Raw genomic sequence first — 25669 nt, forward strand, 5'->3', positions numbered from 1 at the left:
TTGCATACCAAAATGTTCATGCTTATTAACGTTAAAGGTCATAATAAAAAAGAAAAAAATTTAAAACGCAGAACCAAGAAAATAATGCACACAATAATTACAACAACATAACTGAAAACAATGCCAAAGGGCATCTAAACTCAGATTAATTGCAATAAGCAATCTTAGTTTCACAGAAGGTGTGGTGCAACACCTTTTTTTCCTCTCAGGAGAGAGGTGGGAGCCAACAGGTACAGAATATTGCTTACAATGGCAGATAAGGTTGCTCTGTCAGTACATTTTGCTTAACTGTTTTTCTTTTCTACAAAGGAGAGGAAGTATAGCAGGAAACAAATGTAATGTTTAAAAACAAACATATCAATAAGAAATCACAAATAGTGAATGTTCTGTAATATACCGAGGTCCTTAGGTTCTATGAAGGTATGTAAGGATTATATACCCTTGTCACTGGGCCAGATGTTCCAGCCAGCTCTTCTTCACTGTCATCTTGTCTACTACTCCCCACCTCTGTTCCAGTTTCTAATCATAACTTATAATCTCCACTTCTATTCTGCTGTCCCTCACTCCCTTCCCTTTTCTCTCTGCTTTTTTCTTGTTTCCCTTTCCTATTAATTCTCTGGGGATTTTTGGCCTTATCAGTTTTTCCTGTGAATAGCTTGGCATTTACATCTATTGGAAATCAATGACAATAGTTTCAGTGGGTAAACCAACCATCACATTGTCTTAGACATAATCAGAAATCTTCTTTAGTATAATTGTTGTTATTGTGTTACCTATAATACATATTATATAATTAAGATTTATTTAGCACTTTCAAGTTTTGCAAAGCACTTTATGTACGTGATCTCATTTGATTCTCCTAACAACCCTGTAAGACAAGTTCTACAGCTCTTATTATCCACATTTTATAGAAAACTGAGGCTCACTGAGGTTAAATCATACAACTAGCAAGTATAACACATAGCATTCAAACACAGAACTCTCCTGTTTCTACTATCCCAAGCATTGTTTCTACTACCCCCCAAATCTTTACTAACAGAGAGATACTTTCTTTCACTTCCATTTCTATGTTTAAAAACTGTTCCTGGAATGCAGCTGCTTGGCCTTCAATAACTGAGGCTTTGGTATATGTAGGTTATTTTAAAATGGCTTCATTTTTGTCTATGGAGGAAATAATGCTCACAGCCATAAAACAAGGAATTAAGTAGCAATGCAGTGGCTAAATAGCCTCAATTGAGACTAAATGCAAAATTAAAGTGACTCTTTATTATGTAATTAAAAAAAAATTTGATCATATGGGCAATTTAGCAATATAACACCCTCCAGCTCAGCTTGCCAGCATAGTGCAGGAGGAAAAAACTAGCCTAGGAGACAGAGGAACTGGGTTCCAGGCTCAACTCTACCATTAACTTAGATGTGTAATCCTGGGGAAGTAATTTAATTTCTCTGAAGCAAAGCTACCTCATCTGTAAAATGAAAGAGTTATAGCAGTAGTTAGGTGGTGTAGTAGACAGAGCAACAGCCCTGGAGTCAGGAGGATGTCTGAGTTCAAATCTGACATTAGCTTTGGGAGCCTGGGCAAGTGACTTCAGCCCAAATGCATCAAAAAAAGGGGGGGGGGTAGAGAAGATGATGATAAAGACCCTTGCAGCTCCAAAAATCCATATTTATTAGTAGCTAAATAAATGCTAACTTTCATTTAAAATTTTCTCAGAGAATCACAATCTCTCAGACTCAAATGCTTGCAAAATTGTATTGCATGGCCAGCAACTACAGATCCTTCATTTCCTATCTCACTTGAACCTTTAGTCTTATTTACGAATATCTATAAAAATTTACTCTGGTTGAGATGTGATTGTGTGTGTATGAAATCACAATAAATAATATTCTCTATAATACTATTTTAATAGACTGCAAAAGTTCAATATTAAGTTACAGCCCTAAAAGTTTTCAGGCACAAGAATGAATAGCAAATAAATATCTAAATGACCAAAATAACATGAAAATCATCAGACTTATAACTAGTATTTTTTTTAAAGCAATTGGGGTTAAGTGACTTGCCAGAGTCACACAGCTAGTGAGTGTTATGTGTCTGAGACTGCATTTGAACTCAGGGCCGGTGCTCTATCCACTGCACCACCTCGCTGCCCCTATTTTGTTTTCTTTTTTGCACCACAGGCCAATAGTAGTTACTTGGTTGCAGCTGCATGGCAGGGGAAGGAGCAGTAAAAGGAAGCATAGCCCTGGAATACCATGAGGTTTCTAAGGTGCTGAAAGAGGACACAGTATTCCCAGTTCAGTGCTTTCTGAATTTCTATCCTTAAGTTAAGGCCTCAGTTATAGTTCTACAAACCATTCCAGCCTATGCCGAACATCCATTTGCACAGGCACAAATTTGTAGTTAACATTTTGGATCATTCACATTAGGATCACTTAGAAGTGGTTCTTCATTGCAATGCAGAATGCATATTGCAACTGTTCACTGAGAAAACTGGAACATGTTCCTCCACTCCCTCTGCCATCAATGAATTACCCCATTAAATTTCTATAGAAAATACCAGCATAATGATATAGTTTGGAGGGGTTGAAATTCCTACTTCTGACAGGTGTTAGCTATGGAAACCTAATCAAGTCTCTTGGGCCTTTCAGTGTCCTAGGCAACTCACTAACACTAAAACTTACAGACAAGCAGCTAATCTGTGTCAGAGTAGATATGGAGTTTCATAACTAGAGTTCCCCATCTCTCACATGAAATCAAAATTGTGAACCCAAAATAAGGAAGAGGGCGAGAAACAAGATATTCTATGTTTTGCTTCTAGTGGCGAAAAGTCCATAAAAATAACACAAGTCAGGAATGTATATGAACTCTGCTATAAGATTCAAATAAAGCTCAGTTTCTCTTTCTTTCCTTTCTTTATTCTTTCCTTCATTCTTTCCTTACTTCCTTTCTAACAAATAAATACCTTAATTTTCTGTCAAAGCCTAACAGACTATTTCAGAGATAATAAATTCTAATATTCTTCAATAGCAGGCATTCTTATGATACTGCAAAGTAACTCTGTGTGTGTGTGTGTGTGGTTTCTGTTCTTGAAGAGGACCTTGAAGTCAGGAAGATGATGACATGATTTGCAAATAAATTGGATTTAAGTGAGGAAGGGCTGTGCAAAGTCACCAGCCTCACTTTTTTCCAGAGTCATTTGGGTCCAATGGCCAGATCAGGACTACTGGAGATGGCCCAGGATGCAGTGGGAGACCTTGGCTTTGAATGGACAACAATAGGTCCCTGACCAAGCACCACTTAATGGTTACCTTTTGGGACCTCCTGGCTTAAGAGTGAAAGTAAATAGTAATTGTTTCTCTTTCAGCCAGCAACCCTGAGGGTCTTCTCCTTCTAGTTTAATTTATTTTTTTTAATTAAAGGTGCCATTCTTTGACTCACTTCTTAAATAGGCCTATTCACTGAATGGGCATCGCCTCACTGCAAAGTAATATATTGTTGAGAGGTGAGAAGATAAATCTCCCTTCCCGTGGCGGTGAGGGGCTATGGCAGTGGACTCTTGTGTGTACTATCAGATATGGCTGAAATGTTGCTTGGTTTTGCTGAACTACTTTTTCCCCCCTTTCTTTTTTGTCTTTGTTACGAGGGATGGGGAAGGAGGGATACTTTCAGAAATGAAGATGATATAAAAACAATGTTTTAAAAAATAGTTGTCAATACTAATCTTCAGCCTTAAACTTTCTCCTCTATTCAAGACTTAAGAAAGCTGCAAATATATATGTTTAAACACGACGCCAATCTATTTAAGTGAAATAGTACTTCTTTTGGATCATTTAATAATAAGAAAAGACATGGACCAGAAATCTATCACAATGTATATTATTATACCCTACTTGGAATATACCCTACCTCACCTCTATTCACAAAACTCCTATGAATTCAAGCCAGCTATCATTCTTTCTTATTTTATAAATCAAGGGACTAAAGCACAGAAAGGTTGGAGTGATTTGCACTCTATGAAAGAATAAGTACTGCTAAAAATTTGTAAACTACAACTTGGATGTCCAGTCTATCAATACCATAATTTGCTCCCATTGCATAAAGCTTATCCACTGTATGAATTATTTTTGCCAAGTTTCCTAATTCCTAGCAGTCTGGTGGGATAGATGTAATGAATGACTCACATATATCTAGTATATTGTACTGTAGAGAGAAGTCAGGCATTTGCTCAGACTTTATTGTGGAAGACTTTGGATATTATAAGAGATCAAAAGTGATTCATGTCTCCAAAAAAAAAAGTATTTTGCTCACTGTGGGAAACTAGTGACAATAATAGAGAGATGATACACCTGCAGAGAACACTAAGCCTTTTTTTTCTAACAGTGATCTGTCCAAGAGATTACCATTTATCAGTGGTTGTGTAGCTGCAGGGATGGCTGATTAAGGGAGGTTGCTTAAGTGAACTAGAGAGCAACCTAGTAGAAAGGTTAGCAAGAACAGACAGGTCCCAGACTAATACTAATTATCAAGCCAATGAAAAGATTCCCACAAAGAGGCACCTGTAAAACAATCAAGAACAGAACTAACAGGGAGAAGAAAAAAAAAGCAGGAACTATTAGCAAAAGAACAGTAGCTTAAAGCCCTCAAGATTGAATAATTCCATTGATGGATCAGTTCCCGAGGCTTGGTGGGCACATCTTCCAGTTGAGAGATTTTTTTTTTAAGGTTAGTACGTGTAATTATCTCCCTATAAACAAATAAGTCCTACCAGTCCTTGAAATTGACACTTGCCAGATAATTAGCTTCAAAAATGCAGTGATACAACCTTTCAACAGGATCCATGTTCTCCAGCCTGTCCCAACATGTCCGTGTCAACCAGAACAGAAGGCTGGATAGATTGTCAGTGGCTTTTATCTTAGGTCATAGAAGCAAGGAAACTCTTTAATGGAGAACTTGTGGAAGAGTCTTTATGGGATGGGCAGGTAGCCTCAGAAAGAATGTTGGCAGGATGGGTGACTGATAGCGAAGAGCTTCACCACCACCTCATGCTGGAATTTAGGGTGGGTCTACAGCACCACTTTCTCACTGAATTGATAAGGAAGATTCTTTCCCAGACACTTGATATCTGACCAGCTTGGGTATATCTCTGGGGACCTGAGTGACACAGAATCACAGAAACTTGGATATGGAAGGGATCTTTAAAGTCATCTAAAAAAAACCCACTTATTTATTTTCACACACACACACACACACACACACACACACACACACACACACACACACTATCTCCTCAGATAGAACATAAGTTTCTTTAGGGCAAGAACTATTGCACTTTGTTTTGGTTGTTTTTGTATCCCCCTAGCACAATACCTAGTGCATAGTAGATGCTTAATAAATGTCTTGTAATTGGCTAATTGATTAATCTATTCCAACCTCCCTCCCAGTGCAGGAATCCCTTCTAGAGCCCACCTGACAGGTGGTCACACAGCCTCTGCTCTAATGCCTTGAGTGATGAAAGGTTCTTAAGACAGGATGGAAAAGATAATCTAGGAAGAAAGACAGAAAATTATTGTGAGAGGGTGGAGAAAAATCAGTATCAAGAGAGAGGCAAGCAGAGAGTGTATTTCAAAAGTAGTGAAGAAACTCTGTACCAATATAGCTATATCACAGTTATGAAACTCTCCCCTTGCTTCCATTCACCCAGAAGACCCCTGCCATACTCCATGGAACACCAGGGAAGATACAGGTTGCAACATCTGAAAGGACTATGAACACATGTGCTTCCCCAATACTTCCCCCCATTGTGAGATCCTAGATATAGTACTCTGATCTAGATGATAATTTATACAAGTCTAGCTCAACAGTAATTCTTCTTTATCAATACTTCCCTGGGGACAAATGTTCCAATTATCTAAACCAATAATGACTGGGCTTCTTAATTCAAGAAGTAGAACTTAATCTAACTTTATGCTGCCAAGAACCAAGCCACCATGCCACTTGCCAACCATGTCACCTATACTCATGGCCTTCCTCTTCCTGTCCCAGGGACTCTGTCACTGGGACCCTGACCTCTGATTGGCAAACTTTCACCTTTTCTTGTCCCAAACCAGGCCACCATTCTATTTTCTAGACATTTCCAAACCATACTACTGCTCATGTACCTTTGCCCTCTCCTTTTCCAACTCTAGTTCTCTTTTATGTGTGGTCTTCCCCTAACAGAAGAGATTCTCCTTGAGGACAGGGACTGTCTTGCCTCTATTTGTTTCCACACTTAGCATAGCACTTGGAACACAGGAGGTGCTTAATAATTGTATTTTCATTCATTCATTCATCATAACATCCCCTCAGTTCTAACTTTTCATGTGTAGATGGCCAGATATCACCATTATAACCTTATCATTTTGGGATTAAGAGGCACATTTTAGGATTAAGACTATTTTAGAGAATACAATGTCTCTCCAAGAGACTAGCCTATAGAAAAAGCATACTGAAATCATGATAGGTTTTTTTAATTCTCTCTTTCGTTTAGAATCACTACAATTAGGAGAGAGTAATCTAGAAATTGTGAGACTTCTATCTATAAATGGATAGAGCTGGCCTCAGAGTCAGGGAGACTTGGGTTCAAGTCCCACTTTAGAAAGATACTGGTATGTGACTGGGCAAGTAACTTACTCTCTCTGTGCCCCTAGACAACTCTCTTAAGAGTATAAATTGCAGAGCACTTACAATACTGAATTACATATATTGTATATGTGTGTGTGTGTGTGTGTGTGTGTGTGTATAACATACATATACATATGTATGTATGTATGTATGTATATGTATACTGAGTCCAGATCTTGTTTTCTCTATACTTATTCACCAGGGCAAGGTACCTTACTTCTTCAGTTTCCTGGCTATGAAACAGGCTCTAGGATGCCTAAGGCCCTTAATTTGGCCTCCCATTACTTTGCACAGGCAATAGTCTCCCATGCTCTAGAAGGTTCTTCTTCTTTACCTCTGTCTTTCAGAACCAAAAACTCCCTTCAAGGCTTAGCTCAAGTGCTATCTTGTATACAAGAGATTTCCTGATTGCCCCCAGTGGATAGCATGCTTCCCCATGACTCCCTAAATTACTTTTATTTTCTTTAATTTTTTTTGTATTTATTCATTTGTGTACAAGTTGTCCCTCCCACCCCATCCCAGCAGAATGTAAGCTTCTTGAGGGAAGATGGTTTTTCCTTTTATTTTTTGTATCCCCAGGGCCTAGAATAGTGCACAACTGACACTAGATAAACATTTGTTGCATTGATTTGTATTACTACAAACACATTAACAGCACTAAGCCTGGCATTCAAAGCTTAAGGATGCACATCTGTTAAATCTCAAAGGATCTTGCCAGCAGGTCTAGTATTCTGGACTTTGTCATATAGTAGGAAACCCCTATTTAGCCACATCTAGCACAGTTCTCATAGTGAAGGTTACATAGCTCAATCTAAACTCCAGTGAGAGACAGCAACTTGCTAAGAACTTGGACTAGTTCCTAGATTCCTTTCATAGTATCAATAAGCAAACAGTTCAGGGAAAAGGCACATATGTACTCGTACTCCTGCCAACTGTCCCTGGCATTGTTAGCTCTTTAGCATAACAAGACCAAACAGTACAACATAATACAATACAACACAACACACACACACACACACACACACACACACACTAACTCAGTCCAGTTAAAAAGGCAACACATAAAAATGGGAATTCCTCCCCTAAAAATGCCAGATACTTTAGGTGTCTCAGATGTAACCCAACAGTAGTGTTGGCAGGGTGTTCCATGGAAACACCAGAGTTGGTCTGCTTCCTCTATCAGAAACCACCTGTCATTTCAGAAGCACCATCCTGACCTTTTCTTTGAATAGATAAACAGATTTCTTTGAGGCTCAGAAAGGAAAGCATGCATTTATGACATACAACTTTCTACTTGCATTATGTTCTCGGTAGCATACAATCTAGTGGAGCACAAATTAGCTTCCTACAGTTAATCTTTCCCTGGACTCATGAACCAACTTTGTGGCCTCTATCCCTTCCACCTTTCACTGTGGCTGTTATGTTCCTTCACCCATAGAATAGGAACCCAAGTGAATTACTATTGCTTAATTTCCATAATATCTCCCTCCAAAGTTCCTAATAGTTTGGTCATCACCATCATCAGCCCCAACCTCCACCCATTTCAACCCACTAAACCACCAATACTGGAACTAGGTATAGACATTTAGAGTGTTCTAAACACATTAATAAATTTAATATTCTACCTTGTATTAAAAATTGTGCTCATTTATAAAATGGGGATGATAATACCTCTAGTAGCTCTGTTACAGGGCTGTTGTGAGGATCAGATGTGATAATGTTTGAAAAACACTTTGCAAATCTTAAAGTTTTAAATAAAGATCAGAGGTGAAAAGGCATCATGGTTTAGTAGCCTCAGAACCAGGAAAACTGGGTTTGAAGAAAACCTCAGACATTGAATAGTTGTGTGATTGTGGGAAAAGGATTAAACCTCTCTCAGACTCAGTTTGTACAGCTTTACTGTCTATAAAGCAATCCTCCAATCCACCACTTCCTCTCATACCACAATCACCCTCATTCAGGCCTTTATCAGCTCTCCCCCTGACTATCAAAATAGCCTCTTAATTGTTCCTTAATACCAGTAATGATAGTTTAGTGGGTTGAACTGAGTGTAGGGGTTTATGGTGATGAAGACACAATCTTTCCACGGTGGCCCTCCAGGCAAGATACTTTGAGACCTAATAGGTGTTTTCCTATTTTCATTTTCTCCCCTCTACTAAGTATCATCTACAGAGTTGCCAAATTGATATTTCTTTTTTTTCATATTTTATTAATTTATTTTGATTTATCAACAATCACTTCCATATGCTTTTGAGTTTAAAATTTTTCTCCCCCCTCCTCCCCACACTCCTCCCCAAAATGATGCACAATTTGATATAGGCTATACATTTACATTCCTATTAAACATATTTTCACATTAGTGAAGTTATAAGTAAAAATTAAACCAATAGGAGAAAGAGGAAACAAAACTCAACAGAAGAGAAAAAAAAGATAGCAATTCAACTTTCACAGTTATGATTACTATCTGTGTCTTTTTCTCCATTCTTTTTCCCCCATTTATGCTTTCCTTTCTCCTCTCTCCCTCCCCCCCCACCAGTACTTTGCTTTTGATTACCACCTCCTTTATCTCTCCTCCCTTCTATTTTCCCCCTTCCCCCTCTTCCCCTTCGCCCCCACTGCTTCTTCCCTCCCTTCCATCCCCCTCCCTTTTCTTTCCCCTTTTCCCTCCTACTGCCCATAAGGCAAGTTAGATTTCCATGCCTAAATGATTATGTTATTCCCTTTCTTGAGCCAAATCTGATGACAGCAAGGTTCAAACAATGCTCACTCCCCTCCCTTCTTTCCCTCTGCTGTAATAGGATTTTCTGTCTTTTCCTGTAATGTAATTTACCCTTGTCTGCCTGCTCCTTTCTCAGTACATTTTCTAAGATCAGACTAATCCACTCACTTAGAGCCATTTAACCCACTTGATTAGATTTTTTTATCATTACATCAAAGTCAACTAATATCCATCCCCTTTATGTATACTATTTTGACATGGTGTAATAACAATACAGTTCTCAAGAGTTGCAAGTGTCATCTTCCCTTGTAGAGATGTAAACAGTCCGCCCTTATTAACAACATTTTGTATGTGTCTGTCCGATTTACCTTTTTATGTCTTTCTTGAATCTTGGACTTGAAGATCAAATTTTTTGTTGAGCTCTAGTCTTTTTATGAGGAAGGTTTGGAAGTCCCCTATTTTGTTGAATATCCATCTTCTCCCTTGAAAAATCATGCTCATTTTTGCAGGGTAGTTGATCCTTGACTGCATTCTAAGATCCTTTGCCTTACTAAATATAATGTTCCATGCCCTGCAAGGTCCTGTGTAATCCTGACTGTGGTTCCATGATATTTAAATTGTTTCTTTCTGGCTGCTTGCAGCACCTTCTCTTTCATCTGGTAATTTTGGAATTTTGCTATTTGGGATCTCTTTCAGGTGGTGATTGGTGGATTCTTTCTATGGTTATTTTCCCTTCTGGTTCTAGGACTTCAGGGCAGTTTTCCTTTATGATTTCCTAAAAGATACTGTCTAGGCTCTTTTTTTCATCATGATTTTCAGGTAGTCCAATAATTTTTAAATTGTCTCTCCTGAAGCGATTTTCCAGGTTGGTTGTTCTACTGATGAGGTATTTTACATTTTCATCTATTTTTTCATTTTTTGTTTCTGTTTGACTGATTCTTGCTCTCTCATACAGACATTAGTCTCCATTTGTCCAGTTCTAGTTTTTAACAGATTGTTTTCTTCTGTTAGTTTTTGTACTTCCTTCTTCAATTAGCCAATTGTGTTTTTTAGGGACTTGTTTTCTTCAGTGTACTCTTCTGTTAGTTTTTGTCCTTCTTCAATTGGTCAATTGTATTTTTGAAGGACTCTTCTACCTCTCTCATTTCACTATTAAAATCCTTCTTGAGCTATTCTACGAAGGCTTTTTGGGCTTCAGACCAGTTCATATTCCCTTTTGTTTTGCAGATGTGGGTTTGTTGACAATGTTGTCCTCTTCAGAATTTCTGTCTCGATTTTCACTCTTCTCATAATATGAATCTATGGTATGTTTCTTTTTAGTCATGGTGTTTCTTTATTCCCTGGCCTTTAAAGAGACTGAGCTCTCCTGCTGGGGAACAGAGGGTACTGATCCAAGCTTCTTGTGTTCGGAGCCTAGGTCTTGGTCACTGGCTTTGTGTGCTGGGGACTCTTATTCGGCAATTGGAGGCTGTAGGTTTCTGGCAGCTTACCTCATGTTGGGCTGGAATCAGCAAGGCTGGAACTTTCAGGAAATTCTAGGTTGCCTGCTTTTCCTTTCCTTTAGCTTTCTTCAGCTCCTTTTAGATGGGTGCTGTGGGGTGCTTATCTGCCTGGGGCCCCTTGCAGTGTTGTCTCCCTCGTTTCTGCTAATGCAGTAGGAGATTCCTTTGCAGTCGAGTGCTGAGGCACCTGGTGATTTTCTGAGCTCGTTTCCTCTGGTTCTCCTCCCCTCCCCACTGAGGCACTTGGAGGTCCAGGTGTTGGTGTTTGCCTGCTCTACCACCTGGGCTTCAGGATTTCTTCACAATTGGAGGCTGAAGGGCTCCAACAGCTCACCTGGTGTTGGGTTGGAATCAGCAAGGCTGGGGCTTTAGGAAGCCTTTAGGTTGTTTTCTTCACCTCCTTTCAGATGAATGATACAGGGTACTTATCAGCCTGGGGCCCCTTGTAGTTCTGCCTCCCTTATTTTTGCTGAGGCACTGGGAGACCCATTTGCTGGGCTGCTGCACTGCTGCTTCTCATCTTTCTTCTAGTTCATGTGTTCCAGGGTTTTTTTTCTGGGGTGACATTTTCTGGGTTTTCAGAGGTTGATAGGGCAGAGTGAGAGGGACTACCTTTTCACTCCACCATCTTGACTCCCGGAAGCAGAACCCCAAATTAATATTTCTAAAGGGCAAATCTGTTATCTGCTTGAAAAGTTTCAGTGGCTCTTCACTGACTTCAGAGTAAAATACAAATTCCTCTGGTTGATATTCAAGGCTCTTTACAATCTGGATCTGATTTTAAGGGCAATTACACATTACACAGACTAGACACCATGAATGGACATGCTCTTTCTTCTCACCTTTACCTTGTGGAATCCCTGTTTTCCTTCCTGGATAGACCTTTCTTGATTCCCTAACTGTTGGTGCCCCACCTCCAAGTCACTGTATATTTACTTTGTATATATACTGTTTTACTTACTTATGCACATGTTGACTTCTCCTAATAGAATGTAAGCTTCTTAAGAATAAGGACTATCTTGTATTTGAAGTTCCAGTGACTGGAACATATTAAACAATTACTAAGTGCTTACTGACTGATTAACTGAAATAAGAATAATAATACTCTTCTAAATACTATTTAAAAATGCCAACCTCAGGAATATCGTGAGGAAAGCAATTTTTGAACCTTAAAGCACTATAGCAATTTGAATTGGTACTACTATTATAATTTCCTTTAGGGCAAAGGCTTATGCCTAAATAATCTTTATATCTCTAAGGACCTACTAGTACATTGAATATAGTATGCATTCAATAAAGGTTTATTCAATCAATCAATTAATACAGAACCCTCTTGTATTCTTCAGTGATTCTTTAACTTAGTTGTTTTTTGTTCAGTTTAATTATTCAATTCAATTAACACTTATGGAGCACCTTCTATGTGCAAGAAAGACACTCTCATCTTCTTGTCAAGTCTTTCCATTTGAGGCTACAATAGCATTTTTGGCAAAGTGATCTTGGTAGCATTTGAAGGCACCTAATCAAACTGGACTTTGTCATGCATAATAAAATGTATTCACTGACTCTTAATAGCAGACTCTCAAGGCTTCAGCAGCATTTCAACTGTAAGATCTCGGATGCATGGAAAAGAACAAAATTTAGACTAAATGCTAGTTTGAAACAGTGGCCCCTTTGTCTTCCAAGTTCAATGAAGACAAAACAATCAGCTTCCTAAGACTGATAGTGAACTGACCCAGCTAATCCAAGAAAGTGCCTATTATTAATTAATCCATGAAAAATAGGAAAATAAATGGTCTACTTCAGGGGAACAAACCATAATCTTCTAAGCATCCTCCATTCTCCCAAGGGAGAATAATGCTTCATGAAATAGGTTGTAGACATATAATGCCCCTCACAGTGGGAAAAGCACCTAACTCCCAATGGTGTTGTGAAGATAAAATGATATAGTATTTTTAAAGTGCTTTGCAAAAAATAAAGTGCTATATAAATAAATAATATTATACAGGCTTATTAGTCATAAGGACAATCTCAACCTTGTTACCTTTGGTAGCATGAAATATTCAGTAGGGTCTGTCAAAGTTGTATATGGTAAAGTGATCACTTACTCTGTAAGAGGACTGTTTTACTGAAAATGGCTTAAGGTCCTGTGGATTTCACTGACCAAGTCCAAAATGCCTTAGTCTCTGAAAGTGGCATAATCAGATTTCTGGTCACAGTTACCTGACTATCTGAAAGTCTGCTAAATAAGCTATCAGACAGACTAGACTTAAGGTCTCTGAATAAACTAGAGCACTTTGTTTAAAGATTTCTGGGTATACTATTTCTCTGTCAGAGAAATTGGGGTTATTTTAGTCTTCTTCTTCAGATGACTATGAGAAGCAATGTGGCATGGTACACAGAGTACTGAACTTGGACATGGAAAAGACTCATTCAAAATCCTACTTCTGATACTAGCCATGTGTCCATGCGCAAATCACTGAGTTTCAATTTTCTCATCTGTGTAGTACCTACCTCAAAGGGTTATTATGAACTTCTGATGTTTTATAAAATATGTGTAAACCACTTGGCAAACTCTAAAAGACTATATAAATTCCATTTATTGTCATTATTGCCATAGCCCCAAAGCACATTCTAACTCTATCTGAGGTGTTAAAGAAAGATGCTTTGTGTATATGAAGGGTTCCATCTTTCTCTCAACCTCTAAGACTAAAGAACACCCTCCTCTCTCCCAAAGAGGGGAATTATATATAGAATTATACAACCAGGTAGAAACTTAACTGTGAAGCCCTCACTTTTGAGTAAACATGGCCCAGCTACTCAAGACAGAGTGTTATCAACACCAATTGCATAGCAGCCTGGGTCTAATGAATAATGATAGATGAAAGAGACATTCCGTGGCCTTTCAGGAATGAAATAAAAAGCCTAGAGATTACCTAGCTCAAGTGGAACCTAAGCTCTTTAGCTTGGAATTCTCTTGGTGACAGTTTGTTAGAGAGACAACCATTAGAGAAAGGTGTTTCCCTCAGAGGAAACACATAAACTCACAGCTAGCATAAGAGCGGCTGTCATCTTCACACATCTTGTGTAGCTGCTGGTATTCCTCTTGCGCTAGCTCAAAACGCTGCTGCTTAATTTGGTATATCTCTTTTTTGGCATTGAGCGCCTCCTGGGCTACAATCAGATATTCCTTCAACATCCGTTCCTGTTCTCTCCTCCATTGTTCTCTTGGATCCTCAATCTGGGTAAGTTCTGAAAGAGAAAGGACAATTAGTTACAGAACAGTAAGACCTTTCTGGATGATAATAAAGATGCAGTTCAGCGGGTACTCACATAGAAACAAAGTTTTACTATTATACAAAATAATCAGTCAATTTAAAATCTCTACACGGAGAATCGAAAGCCTGGATGATTTTTCTGTGATGTAACCTCAGCTAAGAATGTCATGGTTGGGCAGTATTACTGATTTAAAATCTATATGAAAACATGTTAAGTCCATGCAATCTACAAAAAGGCCCATTATGGGGGTGGGAGGTCACATAAATAAATCATTTTAAAATAGTCTTCTCTATTCATTCAGTCATTTTTCTCACACATCTTTATCACTGATATCTCTCCACTGAGTACCCACAAATGGCAATGACCCTTCCCAGAATTTTTGAGAAGACACTCATTGCTATCAATAAGAGTTTATATTTTAATGAAAAACTAACCAACAAATACCCACTATTAACTTCTATAAATGGGACCTTTTCCTTCTTTCACAGTCAGATAAACAGACCTTAAACTTCTTTCGCAGTTAGATTTTGTTTGCTAGTTATTAACATCAGATCATATTCTACCACTCCACCACTTCAATGAGAAAAGATTTAAGGAAGGAGCTGAATGTCAGATTTCCATTCTTACTGCCAGAGTCCTAGGTCATGCTGTATTACTTCAGTAATCTTCCTGACTCCAGGTTTTTCCTGTCCTAATCCATCCTACACTCCACAGCCAGAGTAAACTTCTGAAAGCACCTTTCTAATAAGATTACTCCCAGTTGAAAAAAAATTTTTAATAGCTCCCTATTGCCTAGGATTTAAATTCAAAACTCTTTAAGCTAGCAATTTTAAGCTGTTCATGATACAGTACTAACTTACCAACCCAGTTTTGTTTTTCACTATTGCCAAACAGGAACTTGATTGCTCTTGCCAAAATAGATTTGCTTTGATATTCCTTAAATGAGCACTATATTTCTCCAAGTCTGTGCCCTTACTGAAGTAATTCCCTCTTCCTGTAATGTCCTTTACTCACTGTCCTTACCTCTCAAAATCCTACTCATTCTATTCAAATGCCACTATCTCCAAGATGCCTTCCCTGACACCACAGTATAAAATAATTATTCTTATTTTCTTTCCTTTTTTTTTGAGGCAATCGGGATTAAGTGACTTTCCCGGGGTCACACGACTAGTTAGGTGTCAAGTGTTTGAGGCCATATTTGAACTCAGGTCCTCTTGACTTAGGTCTGGAGGTCTATGTACTGTGCCACTTAGCTGCCCCAATTGTTCCTATTTTCAATGAAATGACTAAGAACTGATGATGAAGAATGCTTCCCAACTCCTGAGAGGAGATGGAATGAAGTACAGAATGAGATACAGTTTTGAACAAAGCCAAAGTGGGAAATTTTTTTGCTTAAGTTGTAGGAGAAAGAAACCACTCAACATTAGAATTTATTGCAAAGAATAGGGGAAGCCAATCATAGTTAATATGCAATCAAGATTTTGGAAGGTCTGATTTCAAAAGGTTCATAGAAAGCATCACACAGACAAAAACTCTGCAGAGGAAATTAGCCCAAAGGGATAAAATATTCTCAAAAAATGAAGCTATGAAGAAAGAAACAAGAGAAGGGAGAAGTTTTATAAAGAGAATAATGTAGAAAAAGAATCAGGGTCCAAGTTAGGTTTTTAAAGAAGAGCAGATAATAAAGAGAATAAATACAAATGCATGAAGTGGTCTTACAAGAAGAGTTCCAGGATTCAGAGGCATTATAGTAAAACAGACCATTTTCCTCTCAGCACAGGTATGATGGTCTGTAAGTATGGAATAAGACATTGTCAGACCCAGCCAGTATTCTGGTTTGACTTAACTATTATTCTTTTTTTCTTTTTAAAAGAGGAGAATTCAATGAGAAATGGTATCTATGTAAAAAAATAATAAAACTTAAAGAAAAAATAGCATGAAAAGCACTAAAGTTCAGCGTGAGCTGAAACTGGCATAGAGAGCTAAGAACAACAACAACAAAAAGCTGTACTGGAGGAACAAAAGATGAAAGAAGGAATTGGATCATTACTTAGAATGGATAGGAGAGAAGGCAGAACTATTCAAATATTATTTTGCTTCTCTTAGATACCAAGAAGGATTTTTGAACTTAGAAGAACCAGGGGTGGGGAGGGAGAGAAATGGTTAATGAGGAATTGATATCCAAGAGAAGCAAGGATAGCACATATCTTTCCTTCTGAGTTAAATTTACCAGGTCCTAACAATCAGCTTCCCAGGGTACTCAAAGAACTAATATACTTCCAGGTCAGGGGACCAACAAGATAACAAACTAGACATTTTCCTCAATCTCCACTCTCAAAAAAAAGCCAAAACCCAAGCCCCCAAAAACTGAAAGAGGAATTGTGCAACAAATGAGGATCAATTAAAGCTGCAGTCACAGACAAAAGAGAAAGGCTTGACAAGATGAAATTCTTATGAATACAGAAAACAACAATTCTTAACAGACTCAGTCAGCACCCCTCTTTCACCATTATCAACATACCAAGGAAAGGAAACAAAACTCTAAAAAGGGTTTGTGCCTGGGGACCATGATGGGATTCCCTACATCTCTTGCTAATATTTTATTTAAAATTTTTGCATCTATATTCATTAGGGAAATTGGTCTATAATTTTCTTTCTCTGTTTTGACTCTTCCCAGTTTAGTACCATATTTATATCATAAAAAGAATTTGGGGGGCAGCTAGGTGGTGCAGTGAATAAAGCACCGGCCCTGAAGTCGGGAGGACCTGCATTCAAATCTGGCCTCAGACCAAACACTTGACACTTACTAGCTGTGTGACCCTGAGCAAGTCACTTAACCCCAATTGCCTAAAAGAAAAAAAAAAGAATTTGGTAGGACTCCTTCACCTATTTTCCCAAATAGTCTATATATCGTATTGGAATTAATTGTTCTTCAAATGTTTGACAGAATTTGCTTGTAAATCCTTCTAGCCCTAGAGTTTTTTCCTAGGAGTTCATTTATGGCTTATTCAATTCCTTATACTGAGATGGGGTTATTTAAGTATTTTACTTCCTCTTCAGTTAATCTGGGTAACTTATATTTTTGTAAATATTCATCCATTTTACTAAGATTGTCAAATTTATTGGCATACAGTTGGGCAAAATAGTTCCTAATTATTGTTTTAGTTTCCTCTTCATTGTTGGTGATGATACTCTTTTCATTTTTGATACTGGTAATTTGGTTTTCTTTTTTTTTTAAATCAAATTAACCAAAGGTTTATCTATTTTATTGTTGTTGTTGTTGTTGTTGTTGTTGTTGTTGTTTTTGGTATCTCCTACATCAACAGAGATTTTACCAGTATAATTCACCTCTTATCAGCCCTCATCTTGATGTGGAGTGGTAGTATTAGTTCTACCCAGTCCCATGGGGGAAAGGAAGAAGGAAGAAAGTTACCTTCTGCCTTAAATGGTCCCCTGCCACCAAGGCTGCAGAGACTTAGTCTGGAACACACTTTCTTATCTCCTCCAACTCTGAAAATGTGGCAGATTCTGATTCAGACCAACCAGAAAAGGGAAGGGAACTAAAATCCAGCTAGAGCCAATCCTGTCCTATGTGAGGCTACTCAAAGTGGGAAACACGGTTGGTGAATCTTAAATCCCCCAAAGTAGGAGAAGGCTGAGCAGCTTTGCACCAAAAGCTTGGGAGTGTATCCACCAGCAAAAGAAAAAGAATAAGAAAGCAAGTAGAAGGGAAATACAAGGAAAACGGGCTGAAACACCAAAGATTTTAAAAGGAGCAAAACTCAATTAAAAACCCAGACCATAAACAGATAAATCAACAGAGAAGATCCCAAAAGAGGATTCTGGAAATAAGATAAGTATAAAGATTACATAATATAATACAAAGGAATATTAAGTACTACAATACAAAGGAAAGTAAACCAGTGTTTGATAAAACAGAATCTTGCGGAATATCAAGATGGTATGAACCCACAAAATATTCCAGAAAGATTCAGAAGAGAAATAAAACGCATAGGACAAGAAATTAGGAATGAATATATGCATATTTATTGGAAGTGATAGCTTCAACATAGTAATGAAAACTCAATTTTCAGAAAAAGATTGAATCAATTGTGGAGTTTCTCCAAAAAAAAAAGATGAAAAGAAGCTTAACTGATTTGGAATACAAAAAAAAACTGAAGCAAAAGAAAATCTGGCAGAATAGAAGCAAAAGACAATAATATTAAAAGAACATATGACCTATTTCCAAACCAAATCCATTGATCTTAAGGATGGGATGTCCAGGGGTAACTTAAGGATTTTAGGTCTTTCAGAAAAAAAAAAACCAACAACAACCACTAAATACAGTAATACAGAAACTAATATAAGAAAACTATGCAAAACTTTAAAATATAGAAAACACAGCAACAATTGAAGAATCCATAGATTGTCCCATGACAAAAAAAATACCCTTTGCTCAAACTTCAAGATACCATGGTTAAAATATCTGATGACAAATATCATATACTGCAAATGACTAGGAGAAAAATTTCCAAATATAGAGAAATGAAATCTAAACAATACAATGATTCTACATCCACTAGAAACCACAAAAAAAAAAGGAATGGAATATTAGTTTCTGAAAAGAAAAGGAGCTAGATCTTCATACCCTGCAAACATGAGCCTAATCATCAATGCAAAAACATAGATGTGTAACAAGAGGGGTATTTGAGGTATTTTTGAAAAAACAAAACAAAACAGATGTGAGCAAAATGTTCAACAAGGTATCACCCCAAACAGCAGAAACACAAGATAAATAATTATAATTACTAAGAACACATAATGAACAAATTGCCACATGTTTGAAAATCATTATTTTAAAAGAGAAAAAAAACCTGATTTACCATTGAGGGGGCAGAGTAATATCAAGAAATATGCACTATTATAGTGAAAGGGGATATAGCTATGATGAGAATTGGGGATCTCATGAATGTTTAATTAAGAGGGCAGAGGGGAATTGGTGCAATGAGCAGCTACCTTTTCTGCTAGAGATTTGGGCCTACATGGATAATGACATTACACAAGAAAAGGAATATTCAAGTTCCTAGGGACAACCGACAGCTAGAGGTTGGGGAAGGGATATGTGAACCCAAAAGGATCGAGAGATAAAATGACATAGAAAATGGGACAAAAAATAATGAGAAGAGTAAGAGATAGAATCAGACAACAATTTATTACATAAGGCAATTTCTATTGTTCTTCCGTCATATTCAACTCTTCATGACACCATTTGGGGTCTTCTTGGCAAAGATACTAGAGTGGTTTGTCACTTCCTTCTCCAGCTCATTTTACAGATGAGAAAACTGAGGGGAAACAGAGTCGAGCGACTTGCCCAGGGTCACACAGTTAGTGAGTATCTGAGGCCAGAGTTGAAGTCAGAAACATGAATCTTCCTGATTCTAGGCCTGGTGCTCTAGTTACTGTGCCACCTAGCTGCCCAGGGTAATTTCTACCATGGAACATTGCTTCTATCAGCATTACTTCCCTTTTGAATTAATATTCCTGAGAATGAGGTGTGAAAGAAAAAAAGTTATGAGGAAGAAGATAACAAAGTAACATAATTATTCTTAGAAAAAGGCATAGGGGGAAAAAGCCTATCAAACAAAAGAAGTTGGAGGAAAAAGATAGGAAAGGGATTTTGAACTTACTTAACTAAAGGGGATGGGGCTAGGGGAGAGAGGAAGAGAGGAAGAACCAGACAATTAAATATAGAAAATGAAATCAATAATATAACTAAAGCCTTTATAACTAGAGAAAGTGTTGATAAATGGGACAGGAGAAAGAACCTGTAGAAATAAGGTTACATTAAAGTAGTTTAATCAAAACTAATTGTAAGGACAAAAGTATTGACTTAAAAGAGGAAGAAAATTAAAACAAACATCTTTTTAAAATAACTAACCAGGGAAACAAAAAATAAATCTTAACACTTTCAATGTCAATGAACTAAGCAATCCAATAAAATAAAAGAAGTGGAAGAATGGATGAAAAATTATACCCTCTGTTGCTTGCAAGAAACATCTTTCAGAGGACAGAATCAAAATGAGAGGCTGAAACAAAATTGATTGTACCAGGGGAATTTTCAATCAATACTTGCAAACACGTTACCAAGCACAGGAAAAATCAAAATATTAGCAAGGAAATAAGGAAAATACATATTAAAAGGAATCATAGACAATAAGCCAATATCAATATTAAACATATACACATCAAAAGGGATAGTATCTAAATGCAAAAAGGAAAAATTAACTAACTTGCAAAAAGACATAGTAATGCAATGATATCAGGGAGAAGAGGGAATAAGCATTTATTTTTGTGGCACCTACTAATTGTCAGGCACTGGGCTAAGCTCTTCTTACAAATATTATGTCATTTGCTCCTCACAACAACCCTGTGAGATAGGTACTATTATTTTCCCCAATTTACAATGGAGGAAACGAAGGCAAACAGAAGTTAAGAAACTTATTCATGGTCACACAATCAGTAAGTCTCTGAGGCCAGATTTGAACACTGGTCTTCCTGGCTCCAAGCCCAGCCACTCTGTCCCCAGCTGCCTCTGTAGGAGACTTTATCTTTCTCTCAGAATTGTATACATCTAACAGAAAGATAAATAGAAGGGAAAATGTAGAACTCAACAAACTGTTACAGCGCTACAAGATTTATGGCACTTTCTGAATGGGAATATTAAAGAATATACATTTTTCTTCTCACCACATAGCACTTTTACAAAAATAGACCATATATTAAGGCAAAGAGAAGTAGAAAATAAAATTTAAAAAGCAGAATTGGTATGCACATTCTTTACAGAACATAGCACAAAAATAGTAATCAGTTCCAGGAGCACAAGCAAAAGACATAGACCTAAATGCAGACTTAATAATGAAATCCTAAAACCTCTGAAAGGGCCAAAAGAATAAATGATAAGAAACAATTCAAAAGTATATGAAACATAATGAGATGACAAGACAACATACCAAAATTTCTGGGATGCAGATAAAGCAGTCCTCAGATGAAAAATTATATCCCTAAAAACATACATTAAGAAAATAGAAAAAGAGAGGATTAATGAACTGAATATGCATTTGAAAAATTTAGAAAGACAACAAATAAACAAACCCAAAATAAGCACAAAAGAAATCTAGAAAATAAGAAAATAAATTAAAAACCAATAAAAATTATAGAACTGATAAATAAAACTAAAAGATGACTAACAACATTGATAAACCTTTAGCCAACCTGATTAAAAAGGGACATCAAATTAATGAAATAAAAAAATTAACTACGTATAATTACAACAAACCAGAAGAAATAAAAAGCATGATTAGAGCCTGCTACACATGAATAATTGTATACAAGAAAGCAGAATTTAAAAGAAATGGTGAACTATCCACAAAAATATGAAGTACTCTAAGTAATAGAACACAAAAGAGAGATTTTAAACAAATGAATCTCAAAAAAGAAAAATGAACTAGTTGTGAAGGAGGAGCTACCAAAGAAAATATCCCCAGTACAGATGAATAAGAGAATTCTATCAAATTTTTTTTCTTTTTTTCCTATCAAAGTTTTAAAGAACAATTAATGCCTATACGAAACCAATTATTCTCTAAAATTAGAAAGAAAGCTTGTTTTACATAACAAATGTAGTCTTTGGGAAGGATGAAGCAAAGAAATAAAAACTATAGACCATTATATCATTAAGTATGCAATGGGCAAATATTAAAAGCTTTCCCAATAACATTAAAAGCTTTCCCAATAAATAAAGGAGTAAAGCAAGGATGCCTTCTTTGCTGTTATTTGATATTGTTCTTGAAGAGCTAGCAGAACAATAAGACAACAGAACGGAAAAGCATAAAGATAGGGAAAAGGGAGATAAAACCATTACTGTTAATTGATGCCATAATTATTTACTTAGAAAATCCTAGGAATCATCAAAGAAACAAGCTAAAATTATTAAGAGGTTCACTAAAGTTACAACCTATAAATTTAAATCTGTAATCGACAGCATTCCTATATAGCAATAAAGAGTTCCAGGGGACAGTAATAGAAAGAGGAGTTCAATTCAAAACAATTACAAATTCCATGAAATTTGTAGGAATTAATCTAACAATGTACATTCAAAACCTATATAAATACAATTTTTAAAAAAACTCCTTAAAGAAATAAAGAGTGACTTAAATAACTGGAGGAGTATTATTCACTACTCATGGCTGGGTTATGCCAATAAAATATCAAAAGGATATTTGACAATATTAGACAAAACTTTAAAAAGTTTTTGTTTAGAGGAATAAATAAAAAATAAAGTAAGAGTAGCACTACTAGATCTCAAACTACATTATAAGCTAGCAAATCCATTTGCTACCAGTTAAAAATAAAAAAGTAGATTAATGGAAAAGATGAGGTAAGAAAGAAACTAAAATAAGTGAACACAGTAACCCAGTGTTCAACATATGCAAAGGACACAAATTATCTAAGGAGGAAAAACCCTTCTATTTTACAAGAATTGCTGGGAAAATGGGAAAGTAGTTTACAGGAATTAGAGTTAGACTAAAAGTTACACTATATGCTATTATAAATTTGAAACTGATATTACTTGAGTGGTAAAGGCCATACTATTAAAAACTTAGAAGAAAAACACATCATATTCTTTTCACAGTTATGGCTAGAGGACAAATTCTTAACCAAACAAGTGACAGCAGCAATCACAACAGATAAAAGTAACTTTGATTACATGAACTTGAAAAGCTTTTGCATGAACAAAATGAATGCTACTAAGATCAGAATTGAAGCTGTGAAGTGGGGGGGGAATCCTTGTATAAAATACCTCCGATAAAGGCCAGTTATTCAGAATATATAGACAACTAACATAAATATGCAAAACCAAAAGCCATTTCCTGATAGATAAGCTATGAAAGAATATTAAAAGTTTTCAACAGAAGAGCAACAGATTATTAACAACCATAAGAAACAATTTTCCAAATCATTAAAATAAGAAAAACGCAAATCAAAATAATCCTGAGGTTTCACTTCATACTCCAAAACTGGCAAAGATGACAAAAGATCCTAATAGCCAATGTTGGAGAGGTTATGGAAAGACAAGTCCATTAATTCATTGTTACTGAAGCTGTGAATTTTTACAAGCTTTCTGGAAAACAATTCACTGAATAAAGTGAAAAAAAAATATATATATACATACACACACACATATATATGTGTGTGTATATATGTGCATATACATATGTGTGTATATGTGTGTATACATATGTGTGTATGTATATATGCATGCATGCATGCATGTATTAGTTCTTTCCCTAGTAGCAAGGAACTACAAAGCAGATATCCTTCTATTAAGGAATGGCTAAATAGTTGCAGCACATGAATGTCATGGAATACACATACACACAATGCAGAAACCATATACCATTATAAACAATGACTATAATGCATATAGAAAAGCATGGAAAGATTTACATGAACTAATGTAAAGTGAACCAGGAAAATAATATACACCAATGACTACATAATCCAAATTGAAAGAAAAATAAAACAACTGAAACTGAACATGAAATCATAATGACCAAGCCTGGCCCCAAAGAAGAAATAAGAAGCTATCTCCCCAAGCATCTCTGAAGAGCCTGGGTATGGTACACTGCATATGGCTTTGGACTTTTTTCAATATATTGATTGTTTTTGCTGAACTTTTTTTCATTTAAAAAAAACCCTCTATCACAAGGGATAGTTATATGGGAGAGGGTACAGGGAGAAAACAGTGGAAACAGTAAGTATATTAAATAAAAACAAAATACATTGATAAAATGCATTTTTTTTAAAGAGCTAGTAGATGTAACAGTTGAACTTTGGAAGAATTAGAACAGGAAAGTTGCTATAGAACCATAGAATCACACCTGCAAACTATAAGTCAAATAGCTTGACTGACTTCTAGTAAATTCTAGAAGGTGTTAATCAAAGGGACTATTTGTGAACATCTAGAAAAGAAGTTATCAAAAGCTTCATCAATGGGAGTCCATGACAGACTAACATGATCTCCTTTTTGGACAGGGTCACTAGGCTAGTAAATCAAGGGAATGCTCTCAATACGGTTTACTTAGATGTCAGTGAATCATTTGACAAGGTCTCTCATGTGATTTTCACTTTCATGGTACAGTCCTCTTCTGTGCTATTATATTTATGGAAATGCTCAGTTATTTGCTGTGTGTTAAGTTTAGATATAAAAGTAAAGAAGTCTTTTATGTTATTCTTGTGCACAAGGTAAAAAAAAACTCCAGTGAAATCAAAGATGGCAAGCTCATGAATATTCAGGTGACACGGGGCTACAAGCTAACTAAGATATTATATGAAAGATTCAGGATCTGAAAAGATGCTGATAGATTAGATAATTTGCAAATCTGCATTGGTAGAGGGAGTTTCCTCACTGGAAATCAACTATTAATGAAGAAATCACAGGTCTGGTAAAAATAAAAAAGTGAGATACATACACATACATACACACTCAAAAAATCAACTTCACAAGTACAAAATGAGGGAGTTCTAGCTAAAGAGTAATTCATTTCACCAAGATATGGGGTTTTTAGCAGATTGAAACCTCATTATGAGTCAACAGATCAACATGGAAGCCAATGAAGTAAATGCAATATTATCCTCAACTGCATTAGGATAGGACAGCTAGGTACCATATCTAGGTACCACATTTAGGTACCATGGGGCAGCTAGATGGCACAGTGGATAGGGTGCTGGGCTTACAGTCAAAAAGACTCATCCTCCTGAATTCAAATCCTGCCTCAGACATTTACTAGGTCTGTGACCCTGGGCAAGTCACTTAACCCTATTTGCCTCAGTTTCCTCATCTGGAAGAACTGGGGAAGGAAATGGCAAATCACTCTGGTACCTTTGCCAAGAAAACCCCAAATGAGGTCACAAAGAGTCAGACATGACTGAACAACTGAACACCTCATCCCAGGAGGGCAATCAGAGATTGGAGACCATGCCTTACCAACAGTAAAAGGAATTAGAGATGCTTAAAGTTGCAGAAGGTACAATATAAGGCAGAAATGAGAGATGTTATCAGGAATTTCAAGGGAGAGTTATGTAGAAGAGCTGCACCTTCTCTGCTTAGCCCTCATAGGGCAGAACTGCTGCTTGATATGCTGACTATGATATCATAGTCAAGGCACTTAGCCTCTCTCAGTTCCAGGTTCCTGATCTACAAAATAAAGAGGTTGGAGCAAGTAGTCTTCTGAGGTCAATTCCAGCTCAAGATTTATAATCCTACAAATTGCAGATTTAAACTTGAAAGAAATATCCCTTAAAGATCTCCTGTCTTTTTTTCTGACTTGCTATTCTATCACCAGGCAACCTTTTCATCTGCAACTTATCTCCTGAGTGGACTTATTCATCATGGTGGAAATGCTCTTTGCTAAAGTGATTGGTCCCAATTCTCATGCCTCGTGCTTCAATCTC

General features: G+C 36.7%; 1 protein-coding gene across 1 annotated transcript in view; it reads right to left on the reverse strand.

Moving 5' to 3' along the window:
* Window positions 1-25669, reverse strand: part of WWC3 (WWC family member 3) — a 201561-nt gene that overhangs the window by 88506 nt on the left and 87386 nt on the right. The window contains exon 3 of the mRNA XM_021006225.2: window positions 13928-14131. Coding sequence (XP_020861884.1) covers window positions 13928-14131 — 204 coding nt within the window. The remainder of the gene's footprint in view (window positions 1-13927; window positions 14132-25669) is intronic.

Source organism: Phascolarctos cinereus, unplaced genomic scaffold, assembly GCF_003287225.1.
Source record: "Phascolarctos cinereus isolate Bilbo 61053 unplaced genomic scaffold, phaCin_HiC Scaffold_726;HRSCAF=1367, whole genome shotgun sequence".
Taxonomy (NCBI): domain Eukaryota; kingdom Metazoa; phylum Chordata; class Mammalia; order Diprotodontia; family Phascolarctidae; genus Phascolarctos; species Phascolarctos cinereus.